At 38.8% G+C, this 15,228-nt stretch overlaps 1 protein-coding gene across 3 annotated transcripts in view; it reads left to right on the top strand.

The window, feature by feature from the left end:
• Positions 1-10,708: 10,708 nt before the first annotated feature.
• The window catches only part of AGXT2 (alanine--glyoxylate aminotransferase 2), a 44,609-nt gene continuing 40,089 nt past the window's right edge, over positions 10,709-15,228 (top strand). For 2 of the 3 annotated variants that reach the window (XM_021714806.1, XM_008062672.1), the window contains exons 1-2: positions 10,766-10,853; positions 12,880-12,882. In XM_021714806.1, the coding sequence (XP_021570481.1) occupies positions 10,766-10,853; positions 12,880-12,882 (91 nt within the window). Of the gene's footprint in view, positions 10,854-12,879; positions 12,883-15,228 lie in introns of all 3 variants that reach the window. The other variant, XM_008062673.1, reaches the window with a different exon arrangement.

Raw genomic sequence — 15,228 nt, 5'->3', positions numbered from 1 at the left:
CCCAACTCAGTGCCTGGCTCAATAAATGTTTATTTCCTTTGCCTACTTTTTCTCTATTATTTTTATTTGAAATGGAGATAAGCAAAATAACGTGTGTGTGGCTAAAGGAACTTTCCCAAAGATTTTTTTTGCTGCCAAAAGAGCTATAATCGGGACTTTGTTCATGTAAGCTGGACTAAAACAATTTTCCCCATTTCTCCTCACCTTTCCACATGATTGCAAGACAAAATTTTCCACCCTTACCTCAGTCCTTTCACATGAGAGGCTGAAAAATATAAGATGAGAAGGAACCAGATGCACGTGATCTGATCCAATAAGAGAAGCTCATTTAAATATTGTGAAAGAAAGGAAGAACAAAATCACTTTTTAAATGGGAATCCCTTTGAACAGTATTATTATCCATATGGTTAACAATATATTTTTTGACATCATCAGAAATATAAACGGATAACCTTTTACTTAAAAGTAAAAGGTTATCCGTTTATATTTCTGATGATGTGAGTTTGCTTTACAAATTCTTCTCTGCCTCCTCTTTATTCTCTAATGTCATGTTTTACAGAAGAATGAGAAATTTATTTTTTACGTGAGTATGACACTCTAAAAAATGGTTTCAATCAAAGAAACACTAACTCTCCTATGCGTATATTGAACCCATCAGCCTCTAATTCTTGGGACCACTTGTATTTCTAACTTGCAAAATTTTACATGGCAGTCATTAAACACAGGATCCATACAATTAATGTTGAGCTGGAAGAGTCATATGAAGCTAATTTTCCAAAATTAATGCATGTGGTCTCCTGGAAGAAAACGGAACTTACCTGTTGCCAGGTCTTGCCAGAATCCCATCTGAAACCTTAATGCTGCCTGAGTTCCTATAACTTACTAATCAAATTTTATACATTCTAAATCTCTCCATTTTTTAGGGGATGAGATATACAACTTCCATTTAATAGAAACCTTTGAAATCTTGGGGTGAGGGAGCAGTGTGGCACTGGGGAGGAAGATAAGAAATAGAGTTATTGAAAAGCCCCCAACAGGGACCTTCCTGGCCAGAGTATGGGAAGAACAATTTCTGCTGGCTTTACCATTGAGTGTTCCTTCAAACCACACAGGTGAAACTGGACCTGTTTTTGATATTGTTGAATGTTTCTACCTTGGAGATCCTGACACCTAAACTGGATTTTTTTTTTTTTTTATCCGAGTTGAAGTCTCACTCCGTCTCCCAGGATGGAGTGCAGTGGCACGCTCACAGCCACCCCAGCGTCGACCTGCTGGCCTCAAGTCATCCTTCCGCCTTAGCCTTCCAAGTTTGCCAGAACTACGGCGTGCGTTTCCACACCTGGCTAATTTTTTTGGAATTGTTTTATCTACAACTTCCTCCACCCTCCTCCCCACATCACTCCTGTTGCCCATACTAATGTTAAGCATCTTTCTCTTGTTATGATCAGGTTCATGTTAAAATGTGTGCTTACAAACTGACTTGAAGCACAGATATTTTTATGAATGCAATACGATTTTTTTTAGGGAAAGGCAAGAGGACTTCAGCCAAAGAAAACACCGGGTGGATGTTGGTTGGTGAATACTGGTGTAAGAAAAGGGAGCTCAGGAATTTTTATTGCCATATTTACAAATGTGTTTGAAAGAATTTGTAAATGCCACAGACACATTTTAAGGTGACACATTTGCTCCTTATAAAATTATTTAAAATTACAAGGTGAGCTTAAATGATATTTGCCAGTAGTTTTGCTTTACATGATCAATATTAATATTGTTGTTGAACTATGTAATTTTATGATGCATTTTTCAATCCTTTTTCAAAGCAAATGTTTTTGCAATGTTTAGTTTAAGTTGACTTAATAAATTATTTCCTGAGCAATGATTTTTGGAGGGTCTTTTTATATATATATATATATATATATATATATATATATATATATGAAATGTGCATTACATGAAAAATGTAGCTTGAGACAAGGTTTTTTGTTTGCTTCAACAAATTTTATTGGGACATGTTTTTTTAAAGGGGAAAAAACAGCATTTTTAAGCCTCTCTGGAAATAAAATGTGCATACACATGCTAAAACATTCATCTTAGGATACTCATCCATGACTTTTTTTCAGGCACGAGTTTTTGTGCTTGTCTTTCAACACCTTCTCTGATTTTATTTTCCTGCTAATTTTAAATCAAAACTGAATCTTGCTTCCAACTCAGCTAAACTCCATCTTCTCTCTCCACTACCCTCACGTTCCCCCCAGTCTTTATTCGTCTGCCAGACCTGAGTCTTGAAAATGCAAACATGCGTGGAAGTACCCAGAGGTTTCTTGGACCATCTCCTAAGAACAAACAAGAACAATCAAAAGGAGAGTTTCCAAATCTGAGACACAATCAACTTTCCCAGATGAAACTGAAGGCACAAATCTCAGTGCCAAAGATTCACATTTTCTTTCGGTCACTTCCATCTGCCTAGAATTCTCAAATGTCTTTACTTAAAACCAGCCGTAATTTAATCACCCATTTATGATCCTTCATTAATTGCATAAAATATTTCATAAATACTTGAAAATTACATAGAAAAGCATAACAAAAACTCATTTACCAATATCCAAATCTCATAAATAGTCATAATTTTGCCTTGTCCCACACTTCTTAAAACAACTAACAGATTTGTTAAATAATATAAAATAGGCCAGGTTCGGCGGCTCAGCCTGTACTCCCAGCACTTTGGGAGGTCAAGGTGAGTGGATTGCCTGAGTCCACGGGTTCGAGACCAGCCTGGACAACTTGACGAGACCACATCTCTACAATAAATCAAAAATCAGCCAGGCATGGTCAGCCAGGCATGGTAGCACTTGCCTGTAGTTCCAGCTACTTGGAAGGCTGAAGTGGAAGGATTGTTGGAGCCAGCAGTGCTCCGCTGGGGTGGCCATGAGCAAGCCACTGCACTCCAGCCTGGGCGACAGAGTGAGACTCCAACTCAATAATAATAATCATATAAAATAACATCACAAATATAGTGATTTCCACCCTTCAACAACCAAATTCTCTACCTCCCTTTTCAGTGGTAACCATAATTCTGTAGCTATTCTATATCCTGCTTGGCTATTTTAAATATGCATTTTCCTCATACCATTGTATCCTTAAGTAATATATGCAATTATTTTGGTGTTTATGGATTCTACATAAATAATAGAATATATCATTATACACCTTGATTTTTTTTTCAGTCAACATTGAGTTTTTGAGATACAAATTGTTCTAGCTTATTGGTTCTAACTACAATACACTATAGTGATATACATGCATATAATTTATTTATTAATGTCCCTATTGATCAACTTTTTATTTTCAGTATCATAAATGACTCTGCAATGAGCATTCCTATGTCAGTTCCATTTGAATATGTGCAAGAGTTTCTCTAGGATATACACATAGAGATGAAGTTGCCAGGTCATGTAAAATGCTATGTTAACATTCCCTAGGTATTGACAAACCGCTCTCTCTTTCTAAAGTAGTTGTACCAAAGTGTACGCTTGCCATCAGTATAGGAGTTTCCATTTCACTTACTCTTTATCATTACCTGGTGTTATCAGATGTTTTAATTTTTGACAATTTGATGAGCATAACATGATATATTTTTATTTCAAATGTCCTTTCTCTAATGAAGCCATCTTTTACCTGAATAACTCTTCCTTTATTTGCTTATTTTTTAGGCCATCTTTGTCATTTTCTAAGTTTCTGCATATGCCCAAATATTAACCTGGGCTTCTCTTCTGATCCATTTTTCTGTTTTGTTTGTTTTTTAATCTTTGCCCTAGTGTTCCACTATTTTATTACCATATTTTATACAAAGCCTTGTTATCAGATAAATTAATTCCCATACCACCATACCCTTCTTTCAAAATTATTCTGACTGTTCTTTGCCATTTATTCAACATATTGAATTTTGAGATAAGTCTATTAAGTTTCCTAAAAAATTATGCTGGGATCTAGATTGTTATCCATTTAATTTATTTATTAATTCCAGGAAAAGTAACATCTTTATGTAATGATATATTACTTTTTTCTACATGATATATCACTTTTTTTTACATTGGTCTTCAATAAAATTTCATACTATTCTTCATAAATGTTTGCATGTGTTTTATTAGATTCATTCCTGGATACCATGTCATTTTTGTTGCTATTGTAATTAACATCTTTTCTAAAATTTTCTTATTCTAAGTGGTTGTTGCTGGTATATAGAAACATTCACTTTTTTAATATAAATCTTGCATCCTGTAACCTTACTTAAATGTAATGATTAGTTCTTGTAATTTGTAGGGTTTTCTGTCACCAGAAAGTAACAATTTGTTTCTTTTTTTCTAGGTCTCATACCTCTTTTTTCTCTTTCTTGATCTGTTCCTTGGGGTAGGGCTTTCACTAAAGTGTTAAATAGAAATGGAGTAATGGCCATGCTTTCTTGCTCCTGACTTTATAGAAGATGCTATTGAAAGTTTACTATTACATATAATGTATCATGTAGGTCCTGTAGGAACCAAGGAAAAGCTTCCCCTCCATTCTCTGATGATTCACTAAAATCACTGACAAAAGGCAAATTAATAGGAGAAAAGGCATACGAATGTATTTGATTGTAGTTTTACATGACACAGACACTGTCAGAATGAAGACCCTAAAATATAGACCCCAGAATGAAGACCCCAAAATTTTTGAAAAGATTCAAAAAACTGTGGAGAAATATAATTGGATAAAAAGAGTATAGTCTAACACTAATAGACTGAGTGGGGAAACCCAGCAAGGACTGTCAATTTAGATTCTTCTTGACCTGTCTATGAGGCATTCATTTCTTCTGGGTGTGGGGCAGGAATCTCTATGGATGAGGGTCTTATGACCTACAATCAAACAAGGAAGGTCAGATAATTTATGTATAGCCAGTTTTCACACAGAAAGGCTAGAGTAATATTTTTAGGTTTTATGGCTGGTTTTGAGGAAAAGGGGTTCTGGTTTCTATTATGTCCCTTGAGAAAGAGGGATTTTAGTTTCTAGGGCCAGAGGTGGGAGGGCAGGAGCTCAGAGAGCTGCTTCTAGGTCCCAACAGTATTTACAGATACCCTTAGTTATGTTGAAGAAATGTCTTTATATTCCTATTTTGCTAATAATCTATTATGCATTGATATTAAAAGTTCTCAATTTTTTTCTACATCTATTGATATTATATAGATTGATGTGATGACTTTTCTCTTAATTAGTTAATGTGTAAATTATTATAGAGAATTATTTTAGCAAATCTATTTTAAGCTTAATAAACCCTGCAGTCTTATGATAAACTTCATTTGTACATGATGTATTTTTGCAAACATTTCAATTCAATTTGCTAAAATTTTAGTTAGAATTTTTGCATTTATACAATGTATTTATTTTTGTTGCTTGAGATATCATTTTCTGAGGTGATTTATAAGTATTTTAAAATCTTCTCAGATTATGAAAGTTTCTACTTCTCCTTGTAATTCTATCAGTTTTTGCTTTATATATTTTGAAATTTAAATATTCAGTCTTCTTAATAAATTATTTATCTTATTACTAAATATAATCCTCTTTATCCTTAATGATTCTCTTTCTCCTAAAACCTATTTTTTTCTGATTCTGCTATTGCTAACTGACTTTTTTGTGGGAGGGTGTGAGTAATAATCTGATAAGTCTCTTTCCATTCCTTTACTCTCAACTGTTTTGTGTCATTGTTTTAAGTGTGTCTCCTATAAATAACATATAGATAAATTTTGTATTCTCCTTTTAGTGGAGAATTTTTCCCTTAGGTGATTAGACAGTTCTCTTCTTCTCGTCTGATGCACCCTTCCTTCACTTTTCTTTTGCAATCTGAATTCTTTAAATCAACCAATTCTGTAATAATCACTATTGGAATAGGACATAATAAAAGATCCCTGTCAGAAAATTTACTGTACCAGAAGTGCCCAAGTTTGGGGACAACTCTTCCCCTATATAGGAGCAAACCCAGTCACGGTAAGCCAGACTCTTAAGGAATCTCATCTTGTGATTGGAAGAAATAACTTTGCCTTGGTTGTGAATAACTGGAAAATTACAGCTGCTAAGAGAAGGACCTCTCCTCAAAAATATTTTTGGCATATCTCTACAAAAAAAAGATTAATTCGTATTTTAAAGATCCTCCTTTTAAATACAAATCTCCCCCAGTCAAATTATTGTTAGTCATTCTACCATATTACTTAACAATACTTAATGAACATCACATGCCAGGCACTGTGCTAGGATACAGTGAGCATTGTGGATGTGTTCTGTGGTCCCCTGGGAATTGCAATCTAATGGGGAAGCTGAGGTTACCCCAGGTGACCTTCAGGTCTCTCCATAGTTGACAGTAAATGAAGTCATTAAGTCCAATAATTTCAATGAGATTTGTCCAAATAAGTCGGGTTTTTTTGTTTTTGTTTTTGTTTTTTTGAGTTGGAGTCCCACTCTGTCGCCTAGACTGGAGTGCAGTGGCACACTCACAGCCATCGCAGCATCAACCTGCGGTGCTCAGTCAATCCTTCCACCTCAGCCTTCCATGTTGCTGGAACTACAGATGCACACCACCATGTCCGGCTACTTTTTTTTTTTTAATAGAGCCCATGCAGAACCATTTTCAGGTGGAGTTTTTTGTTTGTTTTTGTTTTTTTGAATTGGCCTCTCAATCTGTTATCCAAGCTGGAGTGCAGTGGTATGATCCAGGCCACCGCAGCCTCGACCTGCTGGGCTCTGGTGATCCTTCCTTCCTCCCCAGCCTTCCAAGTAACTGGAACTACGGGCACATGCCACCACACCCAACTAATTTCTTGGTTTATTATAGAGGTGAGATCTCGCCAAGTTTCCTGGGCTGGCCTCAAACCCGTGGGTTCAGGCGATCCTCTCACCTCGGCTTCCCAAAGTGCTGGGATTATAGGCGTGAGCCACTGCACCTAGTCTCAGGTGGAGTTTATTAATGATTTGGCTGAGTTGGCACATGCTCTTGGCGAAAATAACAAAGAAAGGAATGTTTCTTTCTTGTTCAAGAGCATTCTCCATTGTAGAATTATTAGTCATTTTAGCTAAGATGCCATTATGTATAGTGAGATTGGCAAACAAATATATATTTCAACACTAATAATTTTTAGAGAGGAAGAACATCAAAAATTCTTCAGTTTCACTGCAGATATAAATCTGAAGACATTTACAAACACATTTATTTGAAGGTTGCAATTGTTCAGTTAAGCCCTATTTCTGATCTTTCTTTTTTTATTTTAAAGATGAACATCAGGTCAAAAATGACTTAGTTGTCATGAGCACAAAAAATTGTTGTGATATATGAGGGGGGGGACCCAAAAATCCCAGAACTTATTTATTTTTAAAAGTATATTTATTGTTACATTTAAACTTCAGTCATCTTCAAAGTACTCTCCGTTTGATGCAATATATCTATTGAGATATTTTTTCCACTGCTCAAAACAGTTGTTGTTTGGGTTTTTTGTGTTTTTGTTTTTTTTTTTTTTTTTTAGGAAAAAGCCGTCTCTTTATTTTATGAAATAATGCAGAAAAAAATGTAAGACATGATCGATCTCACAAGAGAGATGGGCAAACAGCCTCGTGGTGAAACCAACAAGAAAATTGTGGTTAGGCAGAGTTTTTCTGGAGAAAAGGAAAGCTATCGTATATACGTTGCCACAAAGGGACTTTGACTTTGCATCATTTTTCAAGGAAATCAATATTGCATGCTAAGGGTTCCAGGATTGGAACCACATCTCCACGCAATTATTCTCTTCTTATATGCCTGCTGATCTTCGCACACCATTCTTCCTAGTCCCTTAACCATGAAATGAAATACCTGTAATATAAAGCTCCATGTAAATTGTGTAAATTGATCTTAAATCCTTTTTAAAAATATTTTTCTTTCCTTCAATTCCACAACTACCAAATGACTTAGAAAAGGGAAAGGATTACTTTAGAAAAGGTGTTATTTATTCTCTAACTTACTAGACTCTGCTCTGTTGCTAACAAAGGGCAAAAGGCAAAGTTCAGCTACACACAGGACTTAAATAATAAATCTCTAGTGAACCTGTGTGCAAAAATCCTCCTCTGTAAGTATTAATATGACAATAGAATTTCCATGTTTCTTCAGCTGCCAAATATTGAAAAATCTCAATATCACTCTACCAGATGAAATGCTTTCTTCTCCTATTTACCACTTATATAAAATGGGGTAGTTCCTTATCTTCTCCAGTCTTATGTAAAGTGCAGAAAACTATGCCTGATCTGCCCAAAGAAGAAAGAAGAGACAAAGAGCAAACATTTCTCAAAGTCTCTTATAGCTCAGAGATAGCATCTGTTTAACTGGAACTTGCCTGCAAGCCTAGAGTAATATCTCAGACTGATATTCCAAGTGACTCTAAGGCTGAGGATAAAGATCTAAAGGAAATCTAAGTTTCCTCCTCATCCTAGTTTTCAGATTCAGTAGATACCATATCACTCTACAGAGGTCAAAAGAATGAACATCTTGGAAAACAGCTTAGGGTAATATTAGTTGAATTGGTTTCATCTTTCAAGGTGCATACATTTTGACCTACGAATCCCACTTCAATGAATCTATCCAAATAAAAAAATAATAAGTCAAATGCACAAAATTCTGTCTTAGGATGTTGGAGAATATCTAGCTATCCATCAAAATGGACTTACTAAATAAAACAGATGGAGACTTAAAGTTTATAAAAAAACAACCTGTATACACACAGGTATACACATGTACAGAAAGATTTCTAAGGAGTGTTGACTAAAATACAATGGCCAGATTCGATGTAATTTTTACTTTCTTCTTTTTTTTTTGAGTTGGAATCTCACTCTGTCGCCCAGACTGGAGTGCAGTGGCCGCTCCCAGCCACCGCAGCCTCAACCTGCTGGGCTCAGCCTTCCAAGTAGCCGGAATTACAGGCATGTGCTACCACACCCGGCTGATTTTTTGATTTATTGTAGAGATGAGGTCTTGCCGCCCAGGCGGGTCTTGAACTCGCGGGCTCAGGCAATCCACTCACCTCAGCCTCCCAAAGGCGCAGGATTACATGCTGAGCCACCAAGCCCGGCCTTTTACTTGCTTCTTTAAAGCTTTTCTAGGTTTGAATTCGTTTGTTTCAACAAAAGCACATATTGTGTTATGGTAATCATAATACTGTTTTCTCTTTTAAATAGAGAAGGCATAACCTCTCACTCCCCCTCCAGAAACTAGTCAAAATGCACTGTTTTTCTTCTCTCTTCTACGTGGCTCCCGATGTTGGGTGCCTCTCACCATAACAATCTCTAATCTTACAACCCAAGAGGAATCTCAAGTCAAGGGAGACTGCAGTCTGCGACATTCACAAAGAAAAATTGACCACGGCCCAGTAAGGCTGAAGAGCATATGCCAGACTTCAGGAACTCACATTTTTCTCTCCCCAGGCAGACTGTACACCCCGGTGAGAGGTTGTGAGTCCACTGGCCTCAATGACCTGGGTTGACCAGCCAGGTCACACAATCACTCACTCCCGCCCCGAAGCATAATGGGGCTGGGTACTGAGAGTCCACACAAAAGGGGCAATCGACACTGAATTTAGCAACCTCTTTGTGCTTACCTATTGCCCTGGCCTCCTGTGGGCATTCAGGTAAAAGGTTATTTCCCAGGTGACTGTGAAGAATGAAGCCAGGTCAGTTGTACCTCCAACAGGATGACACAAGATAAACAGCATCCACCCAACTCCACTCCCCTGACTCCCTAGTTCCAATTGCCCTTGTCGCTGTCCCCCTTAGGCATTGCCATGCAGAGCACATCGACTCCTACTCTGAAACAGCCAGAAACCTGGAAGAGATGTTCTCATAGCAACCTGGTTAGGTGCTACAAACATGCTTCTAAGTGAACTTTAAAAAGACACATATTGCACATATTTACATAAATTAAAATATATTTACTCCAAACAATACACATAGTACAAGAGTATGTGCTTACAAAAGCATACACATACACACACACAGAGGAAGGGGGAAGCAGGAGTAATAATGGGAATTTAAGAAATTAAAAATATAATAAGAATAAAGCATACTGAGTCTTTAACTCTTGACCTCTTGCCTTATTTGGGGCGCCTAAGAGAAACTATGGCTGTCCAGTTATGTCCAGAACTTACCTAGTTATTTGGAGCCCTCTTCTTCCCCTTTGAATGCCTCCTTCCCCATTGTTCCCTCTACTCTCTCTCTTAGACCCCAAAACTGATTTTTTTAATTCGTTCACTTCATGCATGTTTTCCTTCTCACTCTCTTATTCACTTCCCTCATTTCTCAGTCTCTGACCCCTTCCACCATGTCCTGATCCTTCTCTCACACCCTTCAGCAACCCCCTGCAGAGAAAAGCTTATCCTGATAAAACCCTGAAGGAACACAAAACTAGCAAAATCAGTCCAGGTAGACTTTGCTTTATCTGCCTAGTTTCTCTTCTGTTCTCTTTCCTTTCCTTCTCTCTCTTTCTCCCTGCTGCCTTCACGCTTTCGTGCTTTGCCTCACCCTCCCTTTCTCTCCCTGTTTTAAGCTACTGTTGCTAGCAGTGGACGGCTCTGGGATTAGCCTGAACACGTGAGCAGTCACCACTCCGGGATTCCCCCGCTAGAGCCTCCTCCCTCTCCTAATTTCAAAGTCCAGTAAGACAGTGAGCAGTTAGAGCTCGACCTCCAAGCTACTTCCATAGGGATTCGCTTCCTGACCTGGAGAGATGACTCTGGTCTGGAGACCTTTGCTGAGAACCTTGTGCCTGGTGACCTCCTCTCCCAGGATCCCCGAGATGCGTCCTTCTCTGAGCCGTAAGTGGAAACCAGGGGGACATGGGTCAGCAGAGACCACAAGAGAGGAAGGCCTGAGCTCTGTGCCCGTTGCCTGGGATTCTGGAATGCTAGATCTGGGTGGGGTCTTAGAGACAGGGCATGTCAACACAAAGGTTCTCACCCTGTCTGATCCAATGCCCCATTTTCATAGCCAAAATTTTGTGATTCCTCCTTTTGTTTTTAAATAAAATGCACAGATAATGAAAACCTACTGCATACAATTTCAAAGTAGTAACAAAATGCTATCTCAGCTGTAATATTTCTAAAAATCAAAGGAAAGCAATTCAAAATAAAGTATAATTTCAATACACAGATGTACAGGAATGACTATTTTAAAAGATATAAACATTCTCACAAATTTCCACTGTGCCCATAGGAAATGGGGCCACCCTCTCAATTACTGACAACGCGACTCTGAAAAGCACTGTGAATTACCCAGAATCACCTAAGCCAGGACTAGATTTCAGGTCCTGCCTCCCACTCAGACTTTCCTCTCTCTGCAGGAAGAACAGAAAATGTGAGATTTTTGTGGCTTTATGAATTATAACCTATGTGCTTGTGATTGTCACATGGATTTTGTTTCGCTAGAACCTCACCACCTCCTCACCAGTTTCCCTCATGCAAACATGGGCTTAAGCAGCTGTCTATAAGCTTACATGACACAGTGGGGTCCTGTGCCCACAGGCCTTAACAGGTACAGGAGACACTTTTCATTCCCCGTCTTGATCAATTGTGTCATTATTTTCTCCTCATTTTTCCCGTTTCTCCCTCCTTTCTTCCTCTTATTTGCTTCATCCCCCTCAACAACTGCAAATTCTTTTTAAACTTAATACATGATTGATGCTTTCAACATATTATCTCCTTCAACCACACTTGTTAGTGAATTCTATTATTTCATTCCACAGATGAGGAAACAGAAGAATAAATAATAATTAAGAAATGTGGCACTTTGGGAGGCTGAGGTGAGTGGATTGCCTGAGCCCACGGGTTGGAGACCTGCCTGGGCAACTTGGCGAGACCTCATCTCTACAATAAATCACAAATTAGCCGGGTATGGAAGCACGCACCTGTAGTTCCAGCTGCTTGGAAGGCTGAGGCAGAAGGATCGCCAGAGCCCAGCAGGTGGAGGCTGCGGTGGCCCAGAGCGGCCACTGCACTCCAGCCTGGGCGGCAGAGTGAGACTCCAACTCAAAAAAAAAAAGAAAAAGAAATGTGGTCGGCCGGGCACAGTGGCACACACCTGTAATCCCAGCATTTTGGGAGTCCAAGGCAGGAGAATTTGCTCGAGTCCAAGAGTTTGAGTCCAGCCTGAGTAATGTAGTGAAACCTTATCTCTATTAAAAAAAATTAGCCTGATATAGTGTTACACACCTGTAGTTCCAGCTACTTGGGAGGCTGAGGCAGAAGGATTGCCTGAACCCAGGAGGTCGAAGCTGCAGTGAGCCGTGATCATGCCACTGCCTTGTAGCAGAGTAAGACACTGACTTCAAAAAAAAGAAAGAAAAAAGAAATGAGGTCAGCAGAGGCACATAGGTGAAAACTAGAGATTCAAAGCCAGGTCTATCGGACTCCAAACTCATAGTGATTCCACCAGGCCCTGCCTTACCCCCTCCTTCCAATCCTGCTTGGATATATCTTTTCCCTCCATCTATGCCCCCTTTTCATAGCCAAAATCTAGGCACCAGACCTCACCTGCCCCCTTTTGTTTTTAAATGAAATGCATAGATAATGAAAACCTACCATATACAATTTCAAAGTAGTAACAAAATGCTATCTCAGCTGTAATATTTCTAAAAATCAAAAAACTCCATCATGAGTTTTTTTCCAAAACATCACAACTGCAACATTTTCTCAGAAGTAGCTAATGTTATACCAGAATCTTCTGCTCAGTAAGGAGGAAACTATGCTGAAAGTACCAGCTGTCTACAAGGCAAGAAAAATGTCCTCTAGGCTGCCTCTCCTACCCCAACTTCTGAGGGGTGTGGGGCTGGAAGGTAGGCTGCAGTAGGTGACCTAGAAAGGGCAGGTGAGGTCTAGTGCCTAGAGATCTTGATCAACTCACTGAGGACTCCTTACCACAGTTCTCATAAATCCACCAAGGAAACTATGGAGGAGGTGTAACCTTGCAGACCCACAGGTGTGAATGCACACTTGTCACCTGGCCTTTCAAAACCCGGCGGGGCCTTTATGTCTACTTTCTTACCTACTTACCTAGGTTTATGCCTGCCTATGTTGGTTCATCCAGACGCACAGTCATTGAACACATACTTCTGAAGCACCTGCTATATGCAAAATAGTAGGTGCTTCAGAAGTAAATCAGAGTACTTGAACATCTACAATGTACAAGTACTACAGATACAGCCACAGTAAGTAAGACAGAGCCCCTGTCCTTGTGTATTCCAAGAATGAAACAGACATAAAAAGATGAACAAGTAAAAAATGTAAATGTGTATATATATATATATATATATGTGTGTGTGTGTGTGTTGGTGTATATACACGGGGGTGCCAACAAAATGTATACACCTTTTAAGAGATGTTATCTATGTATTACTTTTTGAAGTGGAATTGAATTATAGTAGTAATGTGTAGTATGACATTCACTCAACCATGCTACCACCATTTTCTTTGACTATCCTGCCTGTCGCATGGTCATGCTGGCATTCATTTGATTCATGCTGTCTTTTGAGTAAACGTCATACTTAAGACATGTATACATTTTTGACACCCCCTATATACACACATATACATATGTATATATGGAGGTCTAAAGGAAAGTCTAGAGGGAGGAAGGGAGGAAAGCTGAAATTCGGCATGGAGAGAAGTCGAGGAGAACCAAGCTCATCTAGAATAACTTCTGGTAGGAACAGCCTGGCAACAGCTTCACTGGAGGGAAGCAGACACCTGGCATTCATCATTCTTTTGCCCAGAGTATTCACATGGGACAGGGGGAACTCCCCACAGAGAATTGAGGTGAAATGGATCATGGCAGGAGTTGGATGATACCAAACAGCAATGACGAGTGTCCTCTGCAACTTCCTGCAGACTGTGGACCAGTGTGTGAAGGAAAGGGTCTAAGAGCTGGCAGCTCCAGCACAGGGGGATCAAAGGAGAAAGTTTCTCTCCCAACCAAGCACTGTCCCCCACACACCCAGATCCCAATATAGCTTTGAAGGGCCTCTGTGGGAGGTGGTATCTCAAACCCTCAATGTTGTGAGGGGTCTTCAAATCTGCCAAGGCCTCACATTGAATCTGTCACTGTCTCACCTCTAAGACAGATAAAGAACAAAATCTCCCTTTCCTAATTCATTGTCTGTTGGGAGCCGGCCAAGGAGGCCCGCCTGAGCGTTAGGGATCCAGGCGGGCTGCGGACCCTGAGACCACCAAGTTGGGTTCAGGAGCTGAAGGCCCATTCCCTCCTCCCTTCTTTGTTGTTTGGCATCAAAAACCCACTAGCAGGGACTTTGATGATCTAAGCATGAAGTTCTGAGAATATGACAGGCATGGCTGACTCTAGGGATCCATTGTTCCCATTTCTCACAGACTGCGGTTTCGGCTTTAAACTTAACACAGTTCAAACTCAGGTCACATTTGGGAGCCTTATATATGATACAAGCTTCTTTATAAGATTTAAAAGTATATTTGTAGAATTAGTATACACATTTAGAGAGCTGTTTCCAGCTTTAGATGGTATAGATGATTATCTAGAGTTACCAGAAATGGCCCAGCATGAACTTTGGACTGGGCCACATTCCTAAGGGCCCAGCGTCCACTTTGGGCTGGGCTGCATTCTTTTAAACCGGTTTTTTAGTTACAATAAGTGTAGGTTTTTTCTACTTATTATAGAAGTCGAATTTATTTTATTCATAGAAAGTACTGTAGAATAGGTCATGCTACGTCAGGGAATTATGTTAGTTCAAGCATGATCAAACATGATACTTTGAGGTTTTATAAGAATACAGCTAACTTTAGAAATTTCATTGTTCCCACTTTCTACTAATTGCCGTTTTGGCTTTAGTACAATTACAGTTTGTATTTGGGTTTTATTTTAGAAGCTTTATTGCTGATGATCAGCTTTATATATTAGGATTAGGAATTAGAAACTTTTATAGAAATTAAGATAGATACATAGGATTTTAGAATAGTCATTTTGTTAAGAGATTATAATCAATTGTTCCTGGAAATGGCCCAGCGTTATCTTTGGACTGGGCCACATTCTTTAGGAACTGGTTTGAGCTATAATTAAGAGTTTTTTTTATAGTGCAGGTAAAATTAGCACAGAATAGAAAGGTATTAGGATTTAAGTCAGTCATTAGGTGTTGGGTATGCATAAGTTTTAGAAGTTATTGATTAT

This window comes from Carlito syrichta, unplaced genomic scaffold (genome assembly GCF_000164805.1).
Source record: "Carlito syrichta isolate Samal-C Ts95f unplaced genomic scaffold, Tarsius_syrichta-2.0.1 Scaffold305792, whole genome shotgun sequence".
In the NCBI taxonomy this organism is placed as follows: domain Eukaryota; kingdom Metazoa; phylum Chordata; class Mammalia; order Primates; family Tarsiidae; genus Carlito; species Carlito syrichta.
This window is presented reverse-complemented; position numbering and strand designations above follow the sequence as displayed.